Source organism: Tetrao urogallus, assembly GCF_951394365.1.
Source record: "Tetrao urogallus genome assembly, chromosome: 4".
Lineage (NCBI taxonomy): Eukaryota > Metazoa > Chordata > Aves > Galliformes > Phasianidae > Tetrao > Tetrao urogallus.
In genome coordinates, this window is record NC_136817.1 from 47,767,558 (window position 1) to 47,790,362 (window position 22,805).

Genomic DNA, 22,805 nt, shown 5'->3' on the forward strand with positions numbered 1-22,805 from the left:
AAGGGCATACCACCACATACACGTGCTATCTGGGTTTCTGGTGCTTCTCGGTTTGCTTCAACTTAGGTTCATAAAGAAGTAGCAGCTAGAGAGGTTCCTGGATAGCAAAAAGCATTGTTGCATCAAAACTCTTGCTATATTAAGCGACCATATTACTTGTTTAATATTCAGGACCCAGGTATTAATGAAGTAATCTAACATCACTCTAATGAAACACTGTGGTACCGATACAAGTATGTTCTGTCAGGCTCTTGATGTTCGCAGGCTCTGGGAAACTGCTGCTTGAGAATAAGAAAGAAATGAGAAGCTGAGTGGAATGTCAGGATGCAGGATTCTTATGAAAATCCCTTCGCACTGATCAACATTTTAAAGAGGGTTTTTTAAAAAGATATGTGAATGAAAATGGAAAAATAATAGCACATTCAAATGCTAAATATAGCCAACACTGAGAAAAGTGAGAAAAACATCACTGTTATACTCAGGTTACACTTGCATAACTGTTCAGGCTATTAAGCCTAATTAACGAGCTAACACATTCTTGCTAAGGGGTATTTATATGCAGAATATGCTAAATGTAGAACTTGCTACAGTGAAGTCAGAATTTAGTTAGACTTAGGTTAGTTTAAATTCACAAAGAAGATACATTTCTGTTCTGAGAAGGAACTAAATGCCTAAGTACTCTGGGAATGCTAATTCAGACTGCTATATTGCTTTAGCCTTAATGAAGGAAAATAAATAGTGAATTTTTCATGTAACAAATCCAGTAACACCATAAATTATTCTCATGTATATTTGGCTAAAAATAAGTGAAATATCATAAAGAACTTAGGCAGATATATAATTCCTGAGCTTATCCTTTTTGTGTGTGTTCTTCTCTTTTGTACTGTGGCTTAGTATGGGAATAGTTTAAATGGATACAGTACAAAAGACCAAGCTTTTTCTAACTCCCACAAGTGACTCTGGATCCTAAGAGCTCATCAGGTGAAGCTTGTCCAGTTGATGCAGTGAATCATTCAAACAAATCACTTCAGCCACAGCACAGCGGAGCTCATTTAACACTGGTAACCTTTGTACGAATAAATACTTTCAGAAAACATTAGCTGTCAGTAAATGAAACTTCCAGTCCTTGAGAAGCAAAACTTGCTAAATTCTTCTTGATTAACGTGTCTGAAAAGGCTTCTCAGCAATTTTTTTTTTTTCCCTGAGAATGCATAATCTTTGAAGCATTAATAACCACCAGCTACTTTTCAAAATCCAACTCACATTAGAACAATCAATTACTACAGACTGTAAAGAAGAAAGTTCTCAGAAACAAGCGTGCAGATTAGTTTTCCTTGATTTTAGTCCCAACAGTGCAAATAAATAATCTATAATACTAATTTAAATGTATGAAATGTTGTGTACACTTGCAATGTTGTTTAGGTCCTGAAGGTACAAATTCCCACAGTACTAAATTTATACGTGTGTGCTTCTATTTAACTCTGAGAATTAATCACATAAATAAAATAATTTTTAAACTCTTGTAGGACAGAGTTCTAATCATTTTGGAAAATTGCAGTGTTACATAGAAGTACCTTTAAGGTTTAAAAAGATTAATTTGGGTCTAGAAAAAAAAAATGAATTGAGAAAAGAAAAAGCCATTTCTTGGGAATGGTGCTTTGTTGCCAATAGGGAACAAGATCAAACAGAACAAGAATGATCTACAAGTTCTTAATAAAAGAGGAGAGAACCATGCAAGTGGCCAAATTTTTCAGGATTTATTGAGCTGGAGTACAGTTCTGTTAGAAATATGATTCTGCTGGCAGTTTGTCACACTCTTGTCTACAATTTTAATGCCATTTTGGGGGGCTGATGACTTTTTGAAAGACAACATAATCATCTTAAATGCTTATCAGATGATTTCTGTAATTATTACAGGCTTTTTCATTATAATCATCTGGATTTTTTATTTTTTATTTTTTTTTCTGCATGAAAAACTACTCTTCCTGTCTGATTCTACAGTTCAGGACAGAGCAACAATTCCTTTTGACGGCACTGGAAGTCTGCCAGAAGACTCATCTTGCTAAAAAAAATTGCTTAATTTATTCAGTTACTGGATTTACAGAGTTTTCATAATTCTCTCTCTAAGAACCTCCGATTAAGCATCTAATCTCATTGTTTATTCTTCTCCTAAATGTTATTTTCTACTTTGTTGTTCATTTTCACTAGGGGAATATGATGTATTTTGCAATTTAATTTCAAAAGAGTTTATGAATCTTTCATTTTTTATTATTCAACTATATAAGACTGCAACAGCAGGAATAACCTTGGATAGTAACAGGTTTTTATTTTTGTTTTAAAATAAGGTTGAAATGTATCTCTAAAATATTTGTTCCAATCTCAATTATTGCTTGGGGACAAGTCACTCATGAAGGAAGCTCTGGCCTTCACCTCACTTTCCCAGAAACTTTAAATGTTAACAATTTATTACCAAATAGAATTTCACCGTAGAGATTAGAGAAACATTTTTAAAATGCAAGGTTACCTTTTCCATGTGCGTCAGTTCAACACCTGGCTGGGCTGCAAGCCAAGTAAATGGATTAACTCCTAATATCCTAATTTCCATTTCAGAACTGAGCAGCAGTAAACACATACCTGTATCTGTAAGAGTTTCTTACAAGGATAACCTAGTTGATTTGGACGATGTGGAGGAAGAAGGCAGCACCATGGACTGATTGATCCTGCCTTGAAGGAGGGATCCTAGGGAAGAGTGGTGAGGCAGAGGCACAGGCTGCCCAAAGAGGAGTGGAGTCACCATCCATAGAGGTGGTCAAGAAACGTGTAGATGTGGCACTGAGGGACATGGTCAGTGGACATGATGGTTGGACTAGCTAAGCTTAGAGGTCTTTTCCTCAATGATTCAGTGACAGATAGGATGGAGTGCCATAGGGATATCTGTGCTAGCATATTAAAAGTCTGGACAAATAAGTTAGAGAACACAACCAAGATTCAGGTGATTGGTGAGGAAACTTCCTCATCTTCACCAGCACTTTCCAGTGAGGAGGTAACAGATGACAACGATCTACCTGAGAATTTAGGTCTTTAATGCCTGGGCCTGATGTGCAGTCATATTTAAATGATGAACAGGATGGGCTCCCACTTATATATGGTACGATTAATGCTTGAATCCTTAACTTTTTAAGGAACCATAAACAACAAAATTGGAGGGTTGCCATACATAAACTATCCAGCCGAGTGGAATTGCACTTGGATCTGGCACTGGCACATCCCCTGTCAGTCTCAGGCCCCAACTCTTACTGGCAAGAGCAATTACATGTCTGCCTTCCAATACCCAGGCACTTTGGTGCGTTCTATCAGCCCTATCTGAAAGCACACACGTCAGGAATCTGGAAGCAGGTGAGCTGTGGCTTCAGCTAGGAACAGATAAATAAAAATTATAAAAATCTACTGTTTAAACAGAGCAGAAATTTAGCTGTTACACAGCCAACAATCAGGCAATGATGTGTTCCAAGTCAAAATCTGTGCTTGGCACCTGGATCGTAATGGCAGATGACTTTCTTTTCTGCTCTAAATCACCCCAATGCCATTGTCAAGCCAGAGAGCTCACTGAGCTCCTGCCACAGTGTGCTGAGAACAAAGCTCAGTGTGTGCTGTGCTCAGGGGAGCAGCAGGACAGCAAACACAGTGTTGCATCCCGGTGTGGTCTGTTAGACCTACACTTTGGCACAGCCCCTGTGATGCTCCCAGTTAAATTCTTCCCCTTTCCTGCCGGTAAAGGTGTGCTGACACACAGTGAAAAACGTTGCTACAATGCACCCTTTGGGATGCTACTTCTGGATATATGTCCATCATTGCGGCGATAAAATTCCACAAGCACTGACCGGCGCAGCAGCATAAGGGAGGCAGAGGGGGGAGGCTGGGAGGAATTTAAGTGGGGAAAAAATAAATAAATAAAAAACATCTAAAGCGAACCGAAAAAGCCACCAGCCGAGGCGAAGGGGAGGAGCCGGGGTAGGGGCTTGGCTCTCTCCTGGGCAGCTCCCGGCAGCACGGCAGCGCTCTGCCGAGTGGCAGCCGACTCCGGCGGCCGCTCGGCGCTGAGCAGCGCGGTACTCCACGGCCCCCGTTACCACCGGGCGGAGCGCAGCGCGGGGCAGGGCCCGTCCTGCCGCGGGGCAGTGAGGGGCTCCGCGGGTAGAAGAGAACCGGAGCCACGCACCCCGGAGCCGCGGTGCGGTGCCGGAGGGCGGCGGGAGCGGCAGCTCCGTCCGGGCGCTTCCGGGAGCGGTGGGAGGTGGGGGGAAGGAGGAGGAGGAGGAGGAGGAGGAGGAAGAGGGGTGGGGTGGGTGAAGGGGAGGGTGGCCTCAGGCTGCCTTTTTTAGGAGGGAGACCCTCCTTCGCGGCCGCCCGCTCGCAGCCATGGCTTTGAAGGAGGCGGGCGGCAGCATCTTGCCCATCAGCGAAATGGTATCGGGGCCGTCGGGCTCGCCGTTCCCCGAGGTTGTAGAACTGAACGTGGGGGGCCAGGTGTACGTGACGAGGCACTCCACGCTGCTCAGCGTCCCGGACAGCATGCTGGCCACCATGTTCTCGCCGTGCCGGGGTGGCCCAGCGGCGGCCCGCCAGCTGCCCAGGGACAGCCGGGCGCGTTTCTTCATCGACCGCGACGGCTTCCTCTTCAGGTACGTGCTGGATTACCTGCGGGACAAGCAGCTGGCACTGCCCGAACACTTCCCCGAGAAGGAGCGGCTCCTGCGGGAGGCAGAATACTTCCAGCTGGGCGACCTGGTGAAGCTGCTCTCGCCCAAGGTCACCAAGCAGAGTTCGCTCAACGACGAGGGCTGCCAAAGCGACCTGGAGGACAGCACCTCCCAGGGCAGCAGCGACCGGCTGCAGCGGGCCGGACTGGACAAGCGCTCGGGCTTCCTCACAGTGGGCTACCGCGGCTCCTACACCACGGTGCGGGACAACCAGGCGGACGCCAAGTTCCGCCGCGTCGCCCGCATCATGGTGTGCGGCAGGATCGCCCTGGCTAAGGAGGTATTCGGCGAAACCCTAAACGAGAGCCGCGACCCCGATCGCCCCCCCGAGAAGTATACTTCCCGCTTCTACCTCAAGTTCACCTACCTAGAGCAAGCCTTCGATCGGCTCTCCGAGGCAGGCTTCCACATGGTAGCTTGCAACTCCACCGGCACTGCCGCCTTCATCAACCAGTACCGGGACGACAAGATCTGGAGCAGCTACACTGAGTACATCTTCTTCAGTAAGTGCTCCCTGGGACCGCCGGAGCCTTCCCCTCATGCACACGCGTGAATATCGGGGCTACCCTCTCCTCCCAGAGGTGTCCGTGCGGGGTAGAACGGCCTCCGCCCCGTGCCGGGGTCTCCCGGAGGTGTCGCGCTGGGTCCCGGCCCCGATCAGCGGAGCGAGGCCGGGGGGGAAGGAGAGGGGTGATGTTACTGCTGAGTCTCTCGTTAGCTGTGGGCTTAGCTGTGGACTGAGCAGGGTTCTGACAGCGGGTACGCTGCCGCTGGGTGATGAGGCAGGCAGCGAGGGCACAACCAGCTGTCCGGGGGGTGAGAAGCCTGCCTGAAAGGGGAGAAAAACTCACGGAAACTGCAGCGTGTTCACAGCCCGTAGGTAACAACGGTCGTTAGCTCCGCGTAGCACCGGCGGTTGCGAGTCTCTCGTAGGTGAGAAGTCCCCTGGTGGGGTGGCGTTAGGTCAGTCTCTCTGGGCAGGATTCGGGCTGATGGAGCACAGCTGGGTGGAAAGCACCGGCCCCCGGCCGAGGTTCGCCTTTGAAAGGCAGAGGTCAACCTGAAGCCTCGCGTGTGTTCGGAGAATTGAGTAATCCCTGCGAACAGAAAGCTGTTCTCCGGGTACACGAGCCTTCGTGTGGGCTCCACTGCCTGAGCGGTTGTTTCAGCATCACCTGTCCCTGTGGCAGTAGGGATGTGACCCTCAGCCCCAGCAGCAGCGACCCACTTGCTCCTGGACCTAGTCACCGTGAATGTGAACGGTTTTCTATTCAGAGGAGAAACTCATTAAATACTTAATACTGCTGTGTTATGTGTGTTACATAGGAGGGGACTACCTTTTGCTGAACAAACTTGAGAACTTCAAATCAATCTTAAGTACTACTTTAAAACAGTTTTTGGAGGTTCATTATGTAACCTAGCAAGCTGGTCATATCTAATTAGGAAAGGTAAAAACTGAGTTGTTGGAGGAGCTTTGCATTCTTCTGAGTGGACTTAGTGGTGTAAAATATGTGATAATTAAATATCCATTCTGGAAAAAGATGTACCTAATAATTCTTAAAAATAGAAGTTCCTTGCTGTTATTGTCAAAACTATGGGATAGCTTCCCTTGTTTGCTCAGACATAGGTTATTAGGTGCATAATTATTTGTGGGCATTTGTGATGCTTAGAACGTTTTGTGTTATGATGTGTGTGCGTTATGAGGTGGCTGCTGTGTAGAGCAGTGCTCTAATTCAGATCAGTGTTCCAAATTAATCCCCAGTGTATTACCACTGATTTATGTGGAATAATGCCAGGGATGAATTGGATGTTGTACAACACTGTTTTGTTTTGATTTTTAGTCTTTCAGCTTACTGTGTTATAAAAAGTGAAGCAGGTAGCTAATTTTTTAATTTGATACTTAACAAAAAATTTTTGGTTTTGCCTAATATTAACTGTTTTTCCTACTTCTGGATGCGAAAATTGGCTGAGTTAGTACAGGCTGAAAAGAAAGTGAACGTAATTTTGATTGCCTAGTTTTGCATTTAGAAACCCTTTTAAGTAATTTTAACATGTTTTATTTTTTTCTATTTAAGTGCCCATTTGATGGGAACCCTCTGATAGAAATAATGCTTTATTATGAAATCCATAGGTGTATCAAGTCTGTTTTGTAGCTTTGTCCAATTCAGAAGTCTGTCAAATGGGTAGAAAACCATGTGAGCCTGCTCCATGCTGGCATGAGAAGACTGGTCAGGGTTACTGGCTGTAGTCTTTCCAAGAGCATTTGTGAGGACTCTATTCCTTTACTTACTCACAAAACCAGAGCTTCATACACAGCATGAGCATCTGCAACCAGCAACTTTGTTAGTTGTTGGTCTGTGACTCTGTGGCAGCCACTCAGTCCTCTTCCTCTTAGATCGTTTCTCCTGAGGAAATGTGGATGACTCTGAAGGTGTCTGGAAAAAATACATGAGGATATATGCATTCCACCCATTTCCTTGGATTGTGAATAGATTTTTGAGTGCTTCTAAGGAACATCTGAAGGCCAAAGATGGCCTTTCATCTCTGCTTCAGGAATAGATTTCAATTCTGTTTCTAGTATATCTCTAACTTCATTAGGTATTTTGAGTTGAAAAGGCCGTCTCACTTCTTTAAAAAATAGAAATTATTTTCCTAAATGTTGTGGCTGATAAAACTTATCTATACTGTACATGTTTTACTTAAATTTTTAGATTGCTTAGTATCCATGAATGGATTAAGTTGTTGCAGCCTAATTCCAATTCAAGAACGGGGACTTGTTTGAGATAATGCTTCAGATTTTGGCAGTACATCCTGACAAGTACAGAAACAGTCTTTCTCAGGCTACATAATTCATTTCAAAAAATAAAAATCAGAGCCTGATGGCTACCTATGTTCTCTAAGCTACGGAAGCTCTAACCTTAGTGAACAGAAGAGTGATTTACTTATGTTAATACAACATGAAGCGTGTATGCAGTTTGGGAAAGGGGCCCAAGTTCTTTTGCTTCATAACAGTTTTGGGCTGCAATACAGGACCACTGATTAATTAATTGCTACTTGGTATGCAGTAGGTGATAGCCTTCACAGAAGTTCCACCTAGGTGGAAAAGGAGGCCAGAAGTGAGGGGACCTTGCCTCACATGCTTGCAGGCAGCTCAGCAGGCCTTCTGTTGGCAGGTCTTTTTGTGAGGAAAGACTAATTTGCATTTTTAAGCTTTTGTCTTTCTTTTGTATTTCACTGTATCTCTTGATATGGTTGTGTAGTGCAGCATTGTGCATGCTATTACTATGTAGTCTTTTTCTTCTGCAGAATCTAATTGGTCTTAATGGATTTTGCATTTAACATCTGCTATGCAATCTGACTTATGGGTGCTGAGAGCCTTGTGCTCAGCTGGAAGCTTCCTGTTCTGAATTGACATGCGTATTCTAAGAAGAATGCAGTAACGTTTCATGGAAAAAAACTTTGACTTGTATTCTGTCTCAGTGTTCCTATTCTATATGTGATATTTCTGTTTCTTAGTCTCCTACTTTTGTTTGTGACAGGTGACATTTGCATGAACTTCTGGCACATATTTTTCTGCTTGGTCTTAGCACTCTGAGAATACATTGGCCCAAATTCAGTTCAACATCACACTGGGATAGCTTGGGGATGGTGGGTTGGCAGGTAAACCTGAGCTGTTCTGAGGGAATGTTGTCAGAGAACAATCCAGTGGGTGGTCTGTGGCAATACCAAGCCAAGCTGCTATCCATCCATCATTGCTGAACTGATGGTAGTTTTGCTGCAGGGAGGGTCCAAGATGCCATACTTTCCCTTTCCTCTTCCTTTTTTTTTTTTTTTTATTTTTTATTTTTTTTGCCTTTGTGTGTTTATAAAATGAAGTTACTTGGAACTAACGAGGCTTAGAAGAGAGAGGAGGCTAAGCCAGAAAGTAAAATACACAATACTGAATCTCTGTGGAGTGCTAGAGGGAAGTGTGATTCAATCCATCAAGTTTTCTTGCATCACAAGCACAATGTAGGTAAGCTTTAGATTTCTGACAGTATCAGAATTTAAAAACGTCGATCCTAGAAGGACTATTGCACAAAGACTTTTAAAATTTAAAGTGATTCTCCAGGCAGTCCTGTTACTATGGAGGACTGATAAAAAAACCTCAGGATATTCTGCTTTATGAGACCAGTTCAACTTTAATATTACTTATAATGAGTATATTATTATTTATTTCTATTACAATTCTTCCAAAATACATGCCCCAAACATAGAGGGATGAATCGAAGAGTACACTCATAAATTAATATTATGAGAATATCTTATCTTGCCATTTGATACAGTAAGATAATCTGAACTACTGAAATTGTAGTTGAAATTGCAGTCACAGTTTCAATCAAGCAACTCAGTTTGAGAGACTGATTTTTTAAAATGTGAAATGAAAAAGAAATTAGAACAAATTCTGCTTTTCAATTAAAAACAAACAAACAAAACCCTGAATTCCTTTGTAGCTAGTTTGCAAAGACCCTGCTGCACAGAACAACTATAGGAGGAATCTATTGAATTTTATGATTGAATAGAAGTATGTAAAATTCAGTACAATGACTTGTGATTTCATTTTAATCATTATATTTGCAATCTGCTTTTATAAAAATGAAGTTCCATTGTTAATTAATGTTGAACCATGGTGATGCTTGGAGCTGAAGATTAGTACTGCTGCAAAGTATTTGAAAAGTAAACATGGTGGTTATCTGTTCTGGCTATTTATACCAGGATCAATACTAGGTAACAGACGCCTTGATACAAGCAGCTTATAGTATTTGGAAATGGAAACACTGGTTTTGATAACTCTTCCAGGCTTGTACTTCTTGTGCTTTGCTTGGGAACAAAGTTCCAGTGTTAGAGAAGCTGACTTTGCTAGATCTGTGATATTTTCCAGGAAAACTGCTTATTGATGTCAGAACACTTCATGCATTTTCAAGGATTTATGGCAGTAGTTGCAGGGATATGTTTGCCTTTCAATAGTGGGATGAGCAAGTCATATCTTATTTTTTCTTTACTGTCAACATGAACTTCTAGTTATCTACTGTTCAAGAACAGAATTTATATACAGAAGTTTTTCATAAAATATTGTTCCAGCCTCATGAATTAAAATTAAAACATTACTGCTTATCAAATATATTTTGCAATGTATTTGCTTTCACAGTGTGATATGAGGGTAATTTTGCTGCCGCTTTTTTTTCCTTCACAGTAAATAACAAATTCATTATACTGTGACGAGAATTAGTGCAGTGAACAAGAATTCACTGAGCATTGCACAGAGAAAGGGTTGAACAATACTCATGTTATCCTCTTCCTGCTACAATTCTGCATTTAGACACAGATCTGCAGAAATGAAAAGCCAGTCAGATACCTCTCTAAGCTGTTAAAGATGAAAGGCTTAGTGCATGAGGAAAGAAGTGGTAGAAAGAAAGAGACTATTCAAGGCACAGGTGAACCTCAGCAGACCTAAACAGTGTAACCAGAAATGAGCAATCACTTTTTGGTGGGCCGCTAGTATAATGGCAAGTTAAGCCAAGCATCTAAGTGCACGCAGGAGGAAAGTATGAGAGGTGATTTTTGCCTTACCTCTCCTCAGAACCACTGTGGTTCCTGTTCTAACTCCCAACCAGCTTAGCACTGTATCAGCAGCTGGATGGATCCTGGATGCCACTACAGGAGAATTGAGTAACATGGCTGTGCTCCAGGCTACCCCCTCATTTTCTGTCTCCAGCTTTGGATTGCTCTATTGCTGGAGTCATGTAAGTCTGTTACAGGGATGAGTTGACCTTGGTCAGTGGGATTTTTTCCCACAACGCAGGGAGATTATTTGGTTGAGGGTTGTTAGGCTTGATATAACTGTTAAGGTAATCTGGAGTCATTATACCAGATAACATCTGCTTACTAAGTTAGGATGTTTTTATTTTTGGTTCTCAGGATGATTTTGTTTCTTATCACTAGATGTGGATTACTTAAAGCAGCAGAAATACTAATGACATTTTTATGAACGAAGCCTCTGAAAGTGTAGTGGAAAATCCTTTTAAATAAATTACCTGGCAAATCTTGTTTTTCTTTACCAATTGAAATTCTTCAGGATGGATTTTAAAGGAAGGTGGTTCATGCTAAGCCAAATGGGCTTAGTTGTAAATAGCACGTGAAACTTGCAATCAGACCCCATTCACAGTTGCAATATGAACCTTCATGGAAACTGAAGCACCAAATAGTCTTTCACCAGTCTTTCACATAAAGTGGGATTCAAGCTATGTGAGTAATTATGTGATGCCATGATTGTTTGTAGTATACGCTATCCTGGCAGGTGGTAAGAAGCAATGATTTATAGTTCTCGTGGCACTTGTAGCTGTTAATGTCATTCAATTATGGTTGCATTTAATCAGAATGTGTTAAGAAAACATTTGTTACTTGTTGATTTAGTTTCAGAAGACAATTGAATAAAAGGGTGCATCTTGCTGCAAGGTGCCACCCCGTTTATGTAATTGCTTCTCTAAATACTTACAGGATTTCACCACATTTGTAAATGTCATAGTGGGTCAATGAGTGTTCCATTTTTGCTAGCAAGAAGATGAACACAGAACTCTGAAAATGTTTTTTTTTCTTTGTTATGGAGTGTTATCTTGCTACTGTCTTTGCTGGAGTTGCACAAAACAGCATTCAAAGGTTGGGGTCAGCATATTTATCAATTCTTTGCCCTCTGGGTAACTGCTAGGTCATAAGCTGTGTCAGGACCACTGTCAGTTATTGGTGTTACAGTTATTCTTTCAACATCTTTTTGCAATTGCTAGTAGATGGATCAAAATTCAATTGTTCCCCTTCTGGTAGTTCCCCCATATGCGTGAATGCTATTGCAAGGTCTCTGAGCAAAAGAGGCACAGAGACAGCAACTGCCTCTGGGGGACTATCACCTCTGGGTGGTTGCCATGCCTCTGGGCTGTGTGCTTGTTCTGTTTGGAGCACTTGAGTATGCTGTGCCTGACCTGTTTTATCATTTTAGTGATATGCACTTAGGAAAGCAAAGTGGATTATAGAATTAAAAAAAAAAAAAGCTTCCTTTTGGAATGGATTCTACAACACCTCTTAAACTATGAATTACTCAGTTCAGAGACAACTCTCTCCAAAGTGTGAATGCACGCTATAAGAATAACTAATGCATCCAATGCTGCACACTTCCTTTGGGGAAAAAGGAAAAGATTGAAAAACTAAAGAGTGAAATCAACACTGTCATTAATTCTTATTAACAGAATTAAATAGTCCAGATCTTTACTTATCATGTTTCAGTTACACAGTACATAATAAGTACAGATGTTCTTCTTGCATTAGCACAAAGAAATATTCAGAAATGAAATCAGTATATTTTATCTATTATATCAGATGCTTTTTTCTTCTCACCCTCATCCTTACTGGGATTTACACTTTGGCAATATTAACAAATATTCCCAGAGAGACAGCAGAGTTGGTACTCAGGGATTCTTGTCATGTTTTGTTGCAAACAGACTTCTGCAACTTAGATTAATAGTGAAATTGCTTTATTTTCTATTGAATTTGGATATTTGCTGGTTCTTTCGAGATTTATAACTATGCCAGTGAATTCCATAGAAATTATTGTGTACTATCATTCTAGCAGGTTTTTACCGGTAAATGTTTTATATACTTCAAGATAGTAATGTCTAAACTCTACTGCAAGCATGTCCATATTCATTGATGGAAGGTAAGAGGACCAAAAAGAGCTGGTTAACTTTCAGGCAAAGATGGTGAAATATGAAAGAATTGAAGTGGTTTAGTGCAATGTTATTTGTCAATATGTTTTTAAGTGTTCAAAGAGTTCTTAACCTTTCCCATGAAAATAAAACCACACATTTCCAGAATAAAAAAACTTATTAAGGTCACCCATATTTTTTCTATCTGTCTTTCCTTCACCAATGCTTTTTCCTTTGTTTTTCTGTTTACCTGATTGTGTCAGTTCCCCACTTTTCTCCAGAACTGAAGATCTTAGACTTTTCATGTGCTTTTCTCACTCTGCTCTAAGCAGGCTGGGTGCAAGCCTCATACAAGATAGAAGTTTGACAGGAGTATGCACTTATGCCTTATTGACAGGACAGGCACTTTTGGTTTTGTTTTCCAGATATATTTAATTTCAGAAAAGAGACATGAATTTAGCAAAAGATGTTGAAAAAAATGAAATTCATGATACATCTAATATCAAAAAGCCAGAGATAAATCTATTCTTTCCTAACTGTGCTCCTTAATAAGTTACAGTGTGAATGAAACTTATAGTTTCAAATATATAGGCTTGGTCTTTTACAAGTACGAGAAGAAAGGGGTGGTACCCATATTTGTATAAAGAGAAATCTATTTTAGAGATGACTTGCCTTAAAGAGGTTCAGAATTGCATATATAGCCATCATAAATATGTGCAAAACTGTTCTTTTTCATCATGTGAAAAGCTTTACAGTTTATTTGAACTTAGGTGTCTTTATTTTTGTTCTTCCTACTTGTTAATCAGTCCCAACTAAACCAACCATACATGAAGAACCACAGTAACAGTGATAAACATCCATTATGCTTAAGTAGAAGTGCTCTTTAATGCTTCTGGTCCTTAATCTAAATTTCTTTCATTTTTCATTGAAACTTATGAATATGAAGAAACATGAAAATGAGCTACAAAAATTTTAGAAAGCAGGTAAAGTAAGTCTGTAAAATAGAGTGCCAATAACTTGATCAGTGTAATGTGGACAGAATACAGTAGAGAAAGGCAAAGCTAAACAGCTTTTTTTCTGTTTTCTCTTAACAAATATATTTTCTTTTGCTAAGTTTCTAACAGAAACCCATTTATAGGCAGTTATTTGCAGACAGCTGCTACTATTTCTGTTGTTAATGTCTACTGTAGCTTTTCAACTGGTCTGAAACAAAGCAGAGGCATAGCTATTTTTGCCTTTTCATCTATACTTGTCTCTTCCCAGTGTTTAGGAATTTAAATATCACTCACTCCATTTTAAGAATAGCAGTATACAACCTTATAAAAGTGTGATCAATATTATCAAAGCTACTTGGACTTGGGAAAAAAATAGAACGAAATGATTCAGCTATATATAATGCAAGGTAAAACAGGTTCAAGTAAGTTTGTACCTGCTTTTTCCTTTTCTGAAATTTTGTCTTCGTATCTTTTTGATTGACATACATTCACGGTACCAGTTCATAGAACCCTGTGTGTGTGTACTTTTGGAAGGGCTGCTCTGAAAGCAATGCCTCCTACAGTGATTATGTTGGCCCCTGACAGTCAGAGGCAGATGTTGCTAATATGGCAGTAGAGGTGGAACCTTCTCACCAGTATTCTACTACATTTTGTTGCTGTGTGACAAATCTCAGCAGAGGGGCACAGGGAGGTGGTGGGTGGTGCATTTCAACAGTGGTGACAGCATTGTGAAAGAAAAGCCATATTCTGGACAGAAATGAAGATTTTTAAGAGCACAGCATGCAGGCTCTTGTTCACTGCTCTCAAAAATCCATAGCTAATGGTGATGACAGTGTTGAGGGAAAAAAAAATAGTGTTTTGTAGTTGAGAATTTGACCTATCAGAGAATGATATTGTGCTCTTTGTTTCTGTTGTAGTTTTCATGGAAACAATAGGAAGCACTGCTTTTTGGAGTAACCCATATATTAAGCTTCTCATATTAAAAACAGCAACTAAAGAAATATAAGGAATATAACTAAGACAAACGTAAAAATTGCAAGCAGAATTACAAATTACTTTCCTTGTATCCACAGAGTTTAATTTTCGATTTGCAGTTCATCAGAAAGATGTTCCTATTAACCTGTTTCAGTGCTATTGTAACTCACGAACATCAATCTCTGACCATTTTCTTTTTTCCTGTTAATTTTCATCCTGCTGTCAGTTTGTCTCTGGGGTTGTTTCAAGTGAATATACCATTTCTAAATGTTACAAAGATAGACAAAGTTCATCTCCTTAAGCTACCACTTCCTCCACCCTCTCCCCCCTACAAAGTAAGCAAACAAAATGTTTGGAATAACAAATAGCAATATCCTTCAGCTTCAGAATAATTCTGTAATCGCATATGATAAAAGATACAAACTTTCAGAAATGTGTTGGTTTTCAGTACATGGAATTCCTGAAGTTTTATCCCATTAGCTACCAAGTTTATAGATTCACATGAACTTAGTGATCAACCCGGCCTCCAGTCATAACAACATGCATGTTTTCACTCACATCCTTTCAAGTGCAGTGGTGTCTAAATTGGTGAAATTATTCCCCTAAATAACTGCATCTGTAATCATATTTAATTACAGGAAGAAGAAGACATTCTCTGTTGGAGAGATTAGGGTAAATGTTGGCTGTCTAATGATATCCTTGATGGCTGAGCTCTGGCAGCACTTTCTTCTTAAATCCTTTTGCTGTGAGGGTGCTGAGTAAAACCTGTGTTTTCTGCCCAAGTACGTGTTTAGATTTATTCCAAGTTTGTGTTTTTTTTGGCCTAAGGGATGGGACACAACTGTAGGACTGGCCTTGATGTTGATCACTGCTGCCAAAATTACGCACAGGGCTCTTTGCCTTTGGTGGGCCAGGCTATGGGGAATATGTTGAGCTTTTGGGCAATTTCTATTTTGATTTTGTGTTTTTTTTGTTAGTGATGCATTTTAATTGTGTTCCACTGGATCACAATTATTAATCAGTCTTTTATCACAATGTCTGTTTCATCACCATGAAAAACTAACACAGTGTGAAGAAAAGTAAAAACTACATTAGAACCTTTTCCCTTTCCTCGCTGCTTGAAGACTTCATACCCACCATATTTTCCATTGTGGTGCATCTTCAATAAAATGGAAAGATGCTATCAAGAGTGTGCTGTCATGTCCAAGAAGGTTGTAGATGCCCCATTACTGTTTTAGTGTAGATGTGTGTCTTATGGTGTTCTTAACTATCCCCATAATTCATGCAAAAGAAAAATGGTAATCTTGCGGTAATCTTGATTGCAGTCTCTGACAAAAGAATAAATTTTTTATGGGTTTCTACCACTGTTGTTTCATCTGTTGTATTATACATAAAAGAAACCACTAGATATTCAAAGTCATGAACTCTGTCCTGTCTAGGATAGAACAGTCTTATGCATAGACCAGTTGTTCACATCAGTATAGCTGAGTAAATCCAGCTGAATGAATGTGTAACAGTATAGCAAGGTGGTTAATTATTAAAATGTTTTAACAATTTATTTCCTTGAATTTTTTTCCATCAAAATGGAATATTATATATATATCTATAAATATAAATATTGAATATATTGAATGAATATCTATTTATTCAATAGAATTATGCAAAAAAAGTGGTGGATGTTCCTCTTGCTTTTCCCACACTGCTGCAGAGTCTTTTTGTCTGTTAAAAAATCTCTTTTGCCAGCAGATTAAAACAGAAGTATTGCTTGTGTTGACTGACATCTAATAGATAAATATACATATATAGTTTTGGAGAAGAAGCATAATAAAAATACCTTACGACAGGTCTTATAACGGTTGCAAGTTGTCAAAACAATTTTAATGTCAATGAAATTGACAGTTATACCTGCTAAAATGTTTACTCATTGAAAGTTATTCTCTGGGGTAGTGCTTGTTTTGCTAACATGCTGTATTTTCCACCAGTATTCATGGTAATTGGGCAGATTAGTACTAACACCTTGTTATGAGTTCACCTACATCTACTTAGAGAAAGTTTGCCTGTCATAATGGTGTTAAATATATGTTCTCTTCTGTCTACATTAAAAATTACACAGAACTTATATGACACTGTGTTTAAAACTCTACAGCTTGGCTGTCCTTTTCTTCACAGAGATTTACATAGAAGGGTGAATGCATGCTCTTCCTCAGGATCTCTCCTTAAGAGAGGAGAGGAAGGGATAGAATCATAAAATCCTTAGAGTTGGAAGGGAGCTCTGAAGGCCATCCAGTCCAACTTCTCTGCAATGAACAGGGACACCACACTAGATCAGGTTGCCCAGGGACTTATCCAGCCTTGCCTTTAAAGTCTCCAGGGAAGGGGCATCAATCACAGCACTAGGTAACCTGTTCTAGAGCCTCACCACCTCACTATAAAAGATTTTTTTTTTTCCCAGAGGAAGAGCAGCTATGGTGTTTTAGCAGGTCCCTTTTGTCCCTAAGTTGGTGTTATGTGGAGTTTAGCTTCTCAGCAGATCACATGGGGCAGCCTCTCAGGACTTCTTTCAGGTGTTTCTTCAGAATTTAGTTGCTCTAATAATTCTGTTTATGTCATCAGCTTCAAGCTCTTCTTCACAGACTTGAAGGCTACGTAATTGCTTTATGTTATAAAATAAAATCGTTTTATGTGTTTGTGATCATGTGAATCAGAAGCCTAGTATCCATGTTTTTGGCACATTTCAGTTCCTCTTTCTACCTTTATTTGTAGAATACCAATGGAACTACAATAACAAATTAGCAACACAATAAATATTGTTTTTCATTTAAGGTTATTTAAGGTTATGATTTGCCTTAGATGTATATATTTTATTGCATCAATAAATATTTAAAGAAAAGGCATTAGCTAAACTATGATAACCTCACTCAGTATTCTGACTGAGTCATATTATGGTGGTTTGAGACAAGTATAAATAAAGCACTTTATGAAAGATGCTTTCCTTTATAAAATTATTGACAAGCATTAAACACTTGGCAAGATACTACTTTTTTAAAAAATAACGTTTAAGAAATGGAAGGTTATACTAACAAGATTCAGGATGCTATTGCCATATTATATATAGGCCTTCATTATTTCATAAATTCTTAAGCAGATAAATATCTCAGTGATCCTATGTGCTTATTAGCATGGTTAGTGTTGAAGTAATTTTATTTACTGTATGATTTGTAACACAAAAGAATTCCTAGATTATTTTGCATAACGAAGAGTTATCTGTTCAATCTTAGTTGAAAACATCTTGAAGCCTTTGCATTCAGTTCAAATATACACACACAGGCTACATGCAGTTGTCAAAATACAAATGTTCAGCAATCATTTTATGTAGTGCTAAATCCTACATGCAATATATGTGTTGTATTATCAAGTAGAGAGAGTTATGCTAAAGTGATTCTATCTTTGTGTATTCTCCTTTCCAAGTTCTACCTTTTTTACAAGATTTTCCTTCTGCATGTTTTACTTTAAAAATTATAATGTTCCAATCCTGACTGGATAGAAAAATTGTCTCATTGCCACATTAGAGCCAAAGGTAACAAGTATTTTAATCAAGATACAGAGTCTTGCTAGCGGACTTCCAGAGACATTGGTACAGCCTGAATTCAGAGCAGAGTTTTGTTGTGGTGCAGATGATATGAAATAATCAGATCATGATATATAGTCCCATATATAACTATATATAGTTCCAGGAAAAAAGTAGATTAAAGTGTTACTTGAGTAATGGCACCCCTTGATTAGCACAGTTGTAATAGAGGTTACAGTACACTGTAGAAATAAGAAGGTATTTATGATCTTTATAGCTAATCTGCAACTTCTGTAACATAATATGTTAATTCCATTGCCTTAATCATTTATGTGCAGCTCAAAATTTGTACAGGCAATACAGGTTTTATTTCTTTGTGTGTCTATTGAACAAGATTGCAGATAATTGCACAGGGACAAAACATCAGAAACTTAGGTCTATATGGAGAGTAATATTATTAAAAAATCACAGAAGATCTTCAGGTAATGTAGATGGAGAGGCAAAACTCAGAGTTCCTGATATCTCATCCTGTAGTCCATATGATAATGTGCAATACTTTTAGTTAGAGAATGAAGCCTTGGCATAATAAATTTGATATCAAGTTTCAGCTAGTTAAGAAGTTATTTTTGTTTGTTTGTTTGTTTGTTTTTTACTACGAGATTCCTGCCACTAAATACTGTAGGATTTTGTTTCCAATTTTACAAAGTTACTTCAAGTGAAGCTACATGGACTGTGGGCTCTGATGAGCTTTTCTGTCCTGTCACAGTACATTCTAATGGAAACCATTGCAGTCTATCAAGTCAAGAAGTTTTCTATGAAAAGAAAAGCTTATTTGTATTGTCCTTCAGAAGAATGACTAATGTTATGATATGAATGATATGTGTGGTGTTTGAAATATTTCAAGAAAGACCGATACATTTCATCTGCCGTGTTTCAAAACCTTTTTTTCTTTTCCTGCATTTGTTATATTGATTTTCCACACTAGGTGGCAGTGCATTAGCATTAGCACAAAACAGGGGAATTGATTTAATTTGTCCAAGGGGGAAGAAATCCTTCTGTTTCATGTTTCTTTATGCATACATAGCTAAAAGAATTACAGACAGGAGGCTGGATTATGATCAGCTACATATGGATATGCAAAGGAAGATACAAATCATTTACCCTCTTCCTTTGTATAAAAGAAAATCCATTCAAGCCGATTGAACCAGGCTTACATTGGCTGTAGGTGAGATGAACCAGGTTTCTCTCTGTGCTCTCCCCAGAGAATTAAATCTATAAATTTAATGTGAAGCACTTTATTGAGGGTGCATCCAGACTTAGAGCAGATTGCCTCACAGTTTTGAGCCATATGTTGTCAACACTGTGAAGTGTAGTGAAAGGAAAACAGCTCCTTTCTCTTTCCAAGAAAACTGAGCTGGAGAGATGGGGGAGATGGAGAACAGAGGCAGATGGCAGGAGGCATATTGTGTTGGTGCCAATGGGCAGCCAAGACGTACTCACTCTTACGGGTGGGAATGCACACCTGGATTGTGTGTTAGGTGGAAGACTGTGGATTCACTAACTTGAAGCCTTTTGACTAATTGAAAGGTCTGCAAAACTATGATGACAAAAAATGTTCATGGTTAGAAACATTTGGGCCCTGAGAGCATAAATGTGGTAGACATGAAAATTGAAAACGGGAAGCTTGAAGTTGAAATTTAACTTGAAATTAAGATACAGTGTATGAAATTTATGCAAAAGGGAGTTAAATCATGTTAAAATCCATATAACAAACAAAAAGAGCCATAACCCTTTGTCATTCATTTTTTTAAAACTTCTGGTGTTCATAATTCCATCTTTCACTGCTGTGCAAGAAAAACTCCAGCTAATCCTGTATAAGGTGGATGTAGAAACTGGAAAAGCAGCATATGTGAATGGCCTTTGCAGTTAAAAATCCACATGCATTGTTTGGGGTGATTAAATAATAAATAAATAGACAAGCAGCAGCCAAACAAACACACAAAAAAAATAGATCTAACACAGGAATAATTGATTGTATGAAAAAGGATGGAACAAAAGAAGATATAAAAGAGCTTGAAAAATGGTATCAGAAAGTCAATTATTACCAAAGAACTAAATCTCCCTATGTAAATTTCTTTTCACAAAAGGGGTTTGCTCAAAAATAAGGTAATTGTTTCAAGTTTCATTCAAATTTATACTTACAGGAGATAAATTTGCTGTACTACCTTTATCTTGTTCACTGGAGGCAAGCATTTTAACGTTAGGAAAGCTTTGCCTGAGGCTGGGAAGAATACTGCCGAGAATATGTTTACTTCAAGAAAATTTGGCTAAAATCATTATCTCCTGGGACCTCAATGCAGGTAGCTTCTGCCTTATTTATTCAGCTTTATTTTATTTATTTATTTATTTATTTTTGCTGCATCCATACTGAATGAGCTGAATAAAAACAAATTGAAATGCAGGAAAACAGATTTTCTCACACTGATTTTTTACCAGGTCTGCCACAGTAGCTGAAAATTCATCAATGCTGCTGGAAGGAAAGCCAAAGGAATATTTACCTGTCTTCTACCATGATGTCCACAGAAAGTAAATCTTTTAGAAAAATAGGTTGCTGTAATTTGCTGTCATTTTTTTTGCATATCACAGGGAGTGATCATCCTGCCTATAATTTATTTCATAATTCTGCCAGAGGTGAAGATGCAGCTGGCTAGCCATAAAAATGCAATGGAAATTTTATTTGAAAGTATTACTTAAGCAATTCCATGTTAGTTAGGGGAAGCAACAAATGGTGCAAAGTTCTAATTTATCTGGAATGTTGTGCTAGACTCAGCCTAATGCTTGTGGCAATTATGTGGGAGGTAGAAATTGTCACCACTCAACACCTGGACTTAGAGCTGTTGATCACAACCCTCTGGCTGTGATCATCCAATCAATTCTTTATACTGAAAATAGTTATGCCCATGAAATTGTACCTTTCCAATTTAGAGATAAGATTGTGATGTGTGATGTGTATCAAAGGCCTTGCACAAGTCCAGATTACATCAATTGCTCCACCTTTGTCTACTTAAACTGTTGCTCCATGATAGAAGGCTGCCGAGCCGTAAGGCACAGTCTGCCCTTGGTGAAGCCATTCTGGTGGTCTCTGGTCACCACCTTGTCTTCTCTTAGCATCTCAACCAGAAGGATCTGTTCCATCATCTTCTTAGGAAGAAATGAGAGGCTCACTGGCTTGTAGTTTTGTGGGTCTTCCTTTGTCCCTTTCTTGAAAATGGAAGTGATGTTTTCTTTTTTTTTTTTCCAGTCACTGGGGACTTTGCCTGACAACCATTACTTTTCAGATATGACTGAGACTGGCTTGGCAACTGCATCAGCCAGCTACCTCAGTTCCCAGGAATGCGTGTCATCCAGCCCCATAGGCTTGTAAACTTTTAGCCACATGAAGCCATCTTAGACTTGTTCCTGTTGTACAGTGGAAGGCAGTTTATTCTCCTGACCCCTGCCTAGAGGTTAAAGGGCAAAAGAGGTATGGGAAGCCTTATGGCTAGTGAAATCTGAGACAAAGCAGTTTTCCACTTAAGCTTCTTCACATCAAGAGCAGATATGGCACAGAGCACTTAGAAGAAAAAGGTCTGAGGTATCTCAAATAAATAAATAACTAAATAAATGTCTCTAAAATCAGTATCTATAAAATCAGTATTTATTTATATGAACTGTGGTATGCAGTAGCTATAAAATCAGTGATTATAAAAACTATTATTTTTATATATGAGTATTATGCTGAAGTTTGAAAGTGAGGAGATTTGTGCTGGTTTTTGTTGTTATTGCTGTTTTTTGTATTTTGTCTTAGTTTTGTTTTCTTTCCCAAACATCTTGTGGACAGGCAATGAATTGAGATTTGATATAAATCTTCGGGAATAGAGCGAGTGAACTCTTTGCAGAGTTTCAGTCTTTCTTTTGTTTTCTGTTAGGAGCACACAGTTTCACTGACTGGATGATACACAGCATCTGGAGACACAGGATCCCTCTGGAGCCCACACAGCTAGAATTTCTTTAATACTAACATAGTTGCATTTTCAGATACTCCACCAACCAACCCATGAAGTCTGCAGATCAAAATCCAACTGAAAAGGAGAACGATAAATTGTTAGCTTTTAAAGTAAGTAGGAAAAGAACATTACATCTGTATTTTAAAAATAATCTCATCTGATTATCTCATCAATAAATCTGCAGCCATTTTCTCTCTCTCTCTTTTTTTTTTTTTAAACAGCTGTGTCCAATACATTGGAGAAACAGCAGAAACCTACTTTTTGTTCAGGCAAGCCACAAGCAATTTGCTCTAATAGCAGATTTTTATCTTGCTCGCATGGCAGTTCTGATTAGATCTGAAGAAAAAACGAATGACAGGATTCTTTAAACCACCCAGATAACTTGTCTTTATTCATATCCGTGATTTAACGTGGGTTTGCTTTCAAGAATCAGGCTTTGCAAGCATACGGATTATGCTTATTTGTTAGATTTTTCCTACTCATAGTCCAGTTTTATTCCCTCAATAAGGCAAAGTGCTCTTCCAGACTGTTTTCCTGGGCTTACTGTGGCTGTTTTTTTGTTAAACAAAACAAAATATTGAGCCTATACAGTTTTGATAATCTGGCATTTACGAAGAAAACATTCAAGGTATTTACGAGTTTTTACTACTGCTTTCCCTCAGTATTTTGCTTGCCTCCTCCAGGTTCTGAAATGTATGGAGTTACTGCTGTTCCTGAATTCACATCAG

General features: G+C 39.1%; 1 protein-coding gene across 1 annotated transcript in view; it reads left to right on the plus strand.

Moving 5' to 3' along the window:
- Positions 1 to 4,419: 4,419 nt before the first annotated feature.
- Positions 4,420 to 22,805, plus strand: part of KCTD8 (potassium channel tetramerization domain containing 8) — a gene marked incomplete at both ends in the record, with an annotated part of 84,537 nt that continues 66,151 nt past the window's right edge. The window contains one exon of the mRNA XM_079535125.1: positions 4,420 to 5,263. Coding sequence (XP_079391251.1) covers positions 4,420 to 5,263 — 844 coding nt within the window. The remainder of the gene's footprint in view (positions 5,264 to 22,805) is intronic.